The following is a 7,177-nucleotide window of genomic DNA, read 5'->3' as shown; positions in this document are numbered from 1 at the left end:
TGTCATTTTAGTAGAGAATAACATTCTCGTAAAAAAAAATTCAACATGAAAATTGCAGCTCATATTGTTTTAACACGCATTATTTACGACATCAAGTCGTCGCGAGTTACTGTATCTTTTGCGTATTTTAAAAATGTTTGCTAAAAAATTCAATAATTCTTATTAACTATACCAAAAGGTTCATGTTTCTAAAAATTTTGTGATTATAGAAAATTAACTGCAGTTCCTTCGTATGGACTTATAGTTGAAAAAAAAAATGGATAACGTTATGCAAATATTATGAAAAATCCCGAGAGTTTCAAATGTCAACATGGTGTGTAAATTTGAAGAAAGTAAAAAACGTTGGTGAAAAAGTGTTGAATTCTTCTATTATAGAATTTAACATTTAGATGAAAGGTATTGACAGCCTCCAATGTGTTTGTAATGAATAATTTGATTGTTATTTTCAATGCAACTTAATTAATTTTCTCAGAAATCGTCTCGGAGCAATTCTGCAATTTTCTGCTATATTCTCTACGGGTATTTGGGGGCATTTATTTCGTAGATGTCCGATACCATATGCAATGTCAACCCGTGCACGCACGGGTCAAAGTCTAGTGCTCACTAAGCTTTACTAAGCTTAAGTTATAGTTTACTCTTTGAATATGCGTTGGGTGCCTCACGCCAGCACTCTGTCTCTATTAAAACACTATAGCCTTTGCATTTTCTCGTGTAAAGTGGTAAATTTACACGGTGATATTTTATTAAAGGACGTTGGATCCTGCGATGAAAAGTCTTTACGTTTTTTGCCAAAGTATTTTTTTAAAATCTACACACATGGCTTAATAAACATTCAAAACAGAATGTTGAGGTCTATATGCTTCATTTGGAGCTACGGTGTATTTAATATGACCTTTGTACACTGAAAGTGCAGATTGCACATAAATCGCTTTTCCCTCTGTAGTTTTTTTTATCGGAATGAACCATGGCATCAAATACAAATTTATATTATCTAAAATAAATAAGATTAAAATTTTCATGAAGAAAAATATTACAATTTCTTCACCTCATTGATATTTTGACCTTTTTGCATTGATAAAATTGATGTTTTTTGTAACAAGATAAAGATATCTTAATGCACAAGCTATCTGGAAATTCTGGTCTACACTGAAAATAAGGAAGACAAATTGACGGTAGTTTAAATCAGTTAATTTAAGAAAAATGTTTATTTTCTTCTTAAAAACCTTCCGCCACAAAAAATAAAAAAAAAACGCAAAGATAAAATGTACGATATTTCTCTTAATTCCTAGATTTTTTTTGATGAGATACATAAATGAAGAGGAATAACAACTGGCATAATTTATCAATAATATTTATTTTTAAATAAATAAAAAGTAAACGTTAATTAATTTTCAAGACTCTTTTTAATTTCAGTGATTCATCATTTTTAGAGCAAAGTATAAATGTTACAGAAGTCAAGTTCTTTTACATGATTGTATATGCATGATATAAAACATAGAAAGTTGTACAAAAAAAACAAAATCGAATGGCCTAGATAAATTGTGAGAGAAATAGTATATAAGGATTACAGGAAACGTTTACACATCCCATGAAAACATAAAAATAATAAAAGTAAATTTTTTGACATACTAAACATTGAGACGGTGCATAATCATAAATCAAGAATAGTGTATAGTTTACGATAAGAGACAAGTTAAATAATACAAATATACTAGTGATCACAGTGACAACAATGTTCATCCTTCTTTGTGCCTGATCTGTTACAGACATAGAACTGCGTAATGTTCTGATTTTTTTAACATGTAACGTTATAATTATAGAACACACTGTTAACGGTATAAATATAATGACAAGTAAATCAACTATACTAGAATCGTCTATATTTAGTTGTATTTGTCTTATAAAGGTAACAGTTATTCCGCTAAATATCCACATTGTGAGTGAACACAAACACACCGCTGTTACAGTTAGATGTTGTCTGCTCTGTAGGGGATGGACTGTAATTAAATATCTTACAGCGGACATTAAACACACATGAATGTACGAACTGAACATACTGATTAACGTGATCTCAACACCATAACTCCATAACATCCAAATGTTTGTCAACCAAGAAAAACTTGAAAATGTGACCGACAGGAAATCTGCAAAAGCTAAAAGTCCGATAGCAGCAAATGTCGGTGTGTGGTATTTGGAATCGCGTACGATTTTACCTATAGTCACAAGATTCCCAACGAATCCAAAGAACGCAACAGTAAAAGTCACACAGGTGAACGCTATTTCAAAAGTCGTTCTGTGAAAGCGGAGTTGTAAAGTTAATCCTTCAGAACTTTTTGAATTGTCCCCGAGTCCTTCTGTGATACTATCATTCATGTTCTCTGTAACGGATATAGTTCTATTGTAATACATTTTAATTTTTAATGGATAACTCAATTACGTTTGTATGTGGGTTAACACATACACGAACCACAAAATCCGTTATATTAATAACAATCCTCTAGTCTCTGTATAAACAACGATAAACGACAATGAATTCAACATTGATCCAAGGAAAAAAAAGTGCGCGTCGAAATGAGGAAGCTTTCGCTTTTAAAGTTTTTGTTAAAGTCACATGACTGTATATTTCCTTTAAATCACTTTTTTTTTAAATTTGTGGTGACAACTCCATTACGCGTGCTTTTGTGCTTGTTTCAACATCATTTTGTCACGTATAACTCTGATGGGTTTTTTTATCATTGTTTTAACTTTCATAACCATAATAATAATAAATAATTAGCTTGTTTAAGAAAAGAACAAAGCAAAAATGCACAATGAGTTTATTATATTCATAGAAGCTATTAACGGGCCTTAACTTGAGAAAAGCTCTAATGTATTCGACTGACTTTTGTCCAATCAGATCGTAGAGGGCGGAGTTGAGACATCATAGCTGGTGGTGCATAAAAGAGAGAGAGAGAGAGAGAGAGAGAGAGAGAGAGAGAAAGAGAAAGAGAGAGAGAGAGATTTTGGATTAGAGTTAATGGAGTAGAGAGATTAAATAGGAGACAAAATTACAGGGTAAACTACTAACAAATCATTTTTGTACGGTCCTCGCGGTAACTAAACTGATTTAAAATAAGTGTTATTATTGACATGGAATGTGTGAATCCTTTCAAAGTTATGACTTATGTCATATTGACATGGAATGACCCTAACCCTTTCAAAGTTATGACTTATGTCAATGGATATATTTAGACTGTGCTTGTGTCTTTTGACTTTGTTATAAAGTCGATACAGTCACTTAAAGAAAATTAAAGTGCAGTGTTGATGGTCACATTTAAAAGTAACTATTTGAAAGAGGCATGGTCACGATTTTGGTCAAAATTCAATTTTACTTTTTTTTTTCTTTACAATGCTTTAGGAATATATTTCTAATGATGACGTGAAATTTGAAAGTCAGTCATAGAGTTATAAGAAAGATACGCAAAGTTGTGAGCAAGATACAAGGCTCACACTTCTTTGTCTTTTTAACAAGGCGCGTGCCCTGTTATTGTTTACATAGGTTCAATAAAGTCTATGAATTTTTACAAAATATTTATGACATATTTCTGAAGCCATTTGGTAAAAACTACTATAATCAATTGTTTTCATTTTTTCATGATTTATTGCTCATTTTAAGTACCTCCGCACCCATGCACCAATGTAAAATTTCTCGCAAATGTGCATTACTAAATCATCTAACCAAAGCTGGATTATATCACTTCGGTGCAAGATGCGGGCCATTAAAAAAACCATTTTATACAATTCCCGTGAAACAATATTTTTTTCAGTGTTGATATTTCTTACTGACAATACATTTTATATATTTTGTACTTTTCTAGTATTTCGTTTTTTGCTGAACTAAGCATTTTTGATAGTTTGCTTGTGTTAGTAGTCTTTGATTAAAGGAATTAAAATGAAATATTTCATAGTTTTCGTCATGCCTAGATTGCAGAGTGGTTAGCGCGGTGGCCGCTTTTTGCTAGGAGAATGGGTTCCAGAGGTCGTGAGTTCAAGCCCCGGCCAGGGCGGAAGTGGAGCTCAAATGAGGTGAATATATCTGGGCTTTAGATATATATAGATAGATAGATAGATAGAATGTTAATGCATTCTGGTATAAAAAAAATCATAGTGATTCAGAGAGAGAGAGAGAGGGATAGAGAGAGAGAAAAAGACAAGAATGTTTTCATTCATCAAATAAATACCGGTATTTCAAAATAATGGAGACTTTGTTACCATGTAGGGCTTCATTTTTTTTAGAAAACCAAAAAAAAAATGGCTTCCATATGATCTTAATGAAATGGAGTATGTTCTAAATAAAAAGAAAGAAAAATCGAACCCGTGGTTTCTTAAAATCACTCAGAGCATTGCTGATCTGAAGAAATAAGTTATTTGGCCCTTGTTGATATTAAAAAATTATACAAATGGTCTGATACAAAATTACTTTACAATTAACCACAATATATTTAAGTTATGATCCCCCCCCCCGCCCCTCCCCCGCCCCAATCCAGAGTCACAATTATTTTCATAAAAAAGAATCGATAAATGTAAGAAATATTTTATATTTCTGGAGTTGTTTCTCTTTGATCAATAAGACGTGCGTATCGTAAGTATTCTATCACCATATTAAACCCCTGTCACACCGAAACTTCGTCCTCATGGCGATCAAGCTGTGTCCTTAGATAATGTTAAACGCCATGGTACAAGCAGTAGAGTCTCCTACAGCGCTGTAACAACGCAACGGCATTTTCGTTCGTCGCAGTGGGATCGCCTGGAACATTTTAAAACACCATGCGAGGGCGCGCACTTTGAACGTATACAAAGTACGCGCCTTGGTTCTGCGTTCTGATAAAAACGCAATAGAAACGGAGTGAGGTCGTCGTGACAGCGCCGTAAGGTCTCCATCAGCGCCACGAGAGCTCCGTTAACGCGCTCAAGGAACGCAGCTAATCGCAGTGTAGACGTAGTGTTAAGTGGATTGCGCTTGCACAGATACCTCTCGGAGTCCTTTGCGATGTCACTTCGTCTTTATCGCGCTATCACTGCGAATCCACAGCGTTTGGACGAGTTGTTCTTCATTTGTTGCGTTCACATAGCGACCCTAAAGAGCTGTTGCTGCGTTCATCGCGCTTTGATGTTTCTTCTGCGTTCATTACCGTTTAAACCGCTCCCACGGCTTTTCTAGTGCGTTGTCAACCACAACACGAAAACTCAAACAACGGCTTTTGTACAATAGCAAGCTATATAGTATTCTCGAACATGATGGGGATGACTATTTAAAAAGTAGCATTTGCGAATATTCCAGGACCTAGTAAAGAACTTAGATGAAATTTATTCAATTCTGTTCTTTTCTATGTTAACAGTTCTATTTTTTTCTTTTTTCTTTTTTTTTTTTTGGCTTTCACAAAACATTTAGAAATTAGAACGTTTAAACTACAATTACCTTATTTCATCAAAACAAACACAATCTTTTATCATTTATTTACCAGTCGTTTACCTAAAATTCTCGTATTTTCACGAAGTACAAAAACTCTTCACGTCATGAGCCCCGTCAAGACGCCGTGACATTTTCACTTGTAAAAAAATCAAATGAAATTGTACATTTGTTCTGAAATTTTCTTGCGATCCTACGGCGATTCTACGAATTTTGCAACGCCGTGAACACGCCGTGGGAGTTCACAAGTTTGTGTGTTTTTCTTTTTTTAAATTTGTAATATTGTCATATAAGCACAAAATGAACATGCAGTGGCGAACACGTATTTGGAAAACATACTTTTCACTGAAATAAAACAATTTAAACTAAGCTTGGATTTTGAGTAGTTTTGTCAAACAGTAATATGACGTAGGCATATCTATTTTATTGCTGGCCGCTCAGCCATGGCTCTTTGAAATCAACAAGATTTGTCTGACTTTTGAGCTAATACTACGCAATCGGTGCATATTTCTCTTGAAAGTAGTGTCATTTTTCACTTGTTTTGACGAAAGAAATAGATGGTGACCGAAAGTCCAAGGTCTTGTTAAACTGATTCTAATATGGTAACATGGTGTTACCCTTAGGATTTTTTTGCACCTATCAAATAACAATAGAGGCATGGTGGCGATTTGAGCAGAAACAGTTTCTTATATTTTCTATATTTCTCTCAGATGTGCTTGCTAAATATGAATGCAAAAAAAGACTTTGTAGCATTCAACACATTCATTGTTTTAAAGTTTTCTAGTCAGGGTTAGAGTAAGGGTTAACACTAACCCTAACCCACTCAATATAAAAACAAAAGCTGACCCCAGAAATATAAGGAAAGTCCGCAGAGTGGCAAAACTTTTTCATCCATTCATCATGTAGTTACTTTCAGTTGACTAAATTACAAAGCTTCATCCTGTACATTTATTCATATTGTAAAAAAAAATATATGCATTACTTAAAAGCATACCTTCAAAGACAAGGAATTTGTAGATTTCACAAATTCTGTAAAAAAAAAAAAAAATAAAAAGGGGGGATGAAAATTTAAGAAGTCTTAAGTCGTTTATCGTTAATACAAATCAAAGTACTGAAGTACTGACGGGAGTTGATTTTATCGATTATCATTTATTTTAAAATCAACTTATCTTGCATGGCAATTAGTTTCTGGTCTGTATTTGAATTACACACTTTTTTATAATATGGATTTTTGACTTTTCCGACAAGAATTCCTAGAAAACCCATATGAACCATGTTGTGTAATATTTAAAGATAGATTTCAAACTATGTATTAGTAATCGAAGCAGTTCTAAAAATTGTATGGATCCAAGCACTATTGATATCGAACTCTAGTCTCTTTCAACCAGACGCTCGGCTGTCTCCGTTAATCTCCGATAAGCAGAAGTGCCTCTCTGCTTGTCGGAGATTTACGGAGACAGCCGAGCGTTTGGTTGATATATATTTTAAAACTCTGGCGTAAGAATACATGAGACTATAAAAATATCTAAATTGTTCGTATTATATAAAATCAGACTATTTACATTTAAGTGTTTATTGATAAGTTTCCTTGAAAAACAATGCATCAGCATACATTACATCGAGTTCTTCTATTATTTTCAAGAACTAAGTCTTGTCAGCGGTGATGATTTGTGCTTAGGTCCAAACACTGTTTCAGAGTAACTGCATAGGAGAGTTGATTAAAATCAA

At 33.6% G+C, this 7,177-nt stretch overlaps 1 protein-coding gene across 1 annotated transcript; it reads right to left on the bottom strand.

Moving 5' to 3' along the window:
* Positions 1–1,530: 1,530 nt before the first annotated feature.
* On the bottom strand, positions 1,531–2,712 carry LOC128158403 (somatostatin receptor type 5-like). Its single transcript, XM_052821204.1, has one exon. The coding sequence runs from the start codon at positions 2,407–2,409 to the stop codon at positions 1,531–1,533; it is 879 nt and encodes a 292-aa protein (XP_052677164.1). The 5' UTR covers positions 2,410–2,712.
* Between the last annotated feature and the right edge of the window lie 4,465 nt (positions 2,713–7,177).

The sequence above is a fragment of the Crassostrea angulata genome, chromosome 8 (assembly GCF_025612915.1).
Source record: "Crassostrea angulata isolate pt1a10 chromosome 8, ASM2561291v2, whole genome shotgun sequence".
In the NCBI taxonomy this organism is placed as follows: Eukaryota; Metazoa; Mollusca; class Bivalvia; order Ostreida; family Ostreidae; genus Magallana; species Magallana angulata.
Note: the sequence above shows the minus strand (reverse complement) of the source record. Positions and strands in the feature narration are given on the sequence as shown.

Excerpts from the sequence above, each read along its gene's own strand:
- LOC128158403 (XM_052821204.1), bottom strand. The coding sequence starts at position 2,409 with ATGTATTACAATAGAACTATATCCGTTACAGAGAACATGAATGATAGT.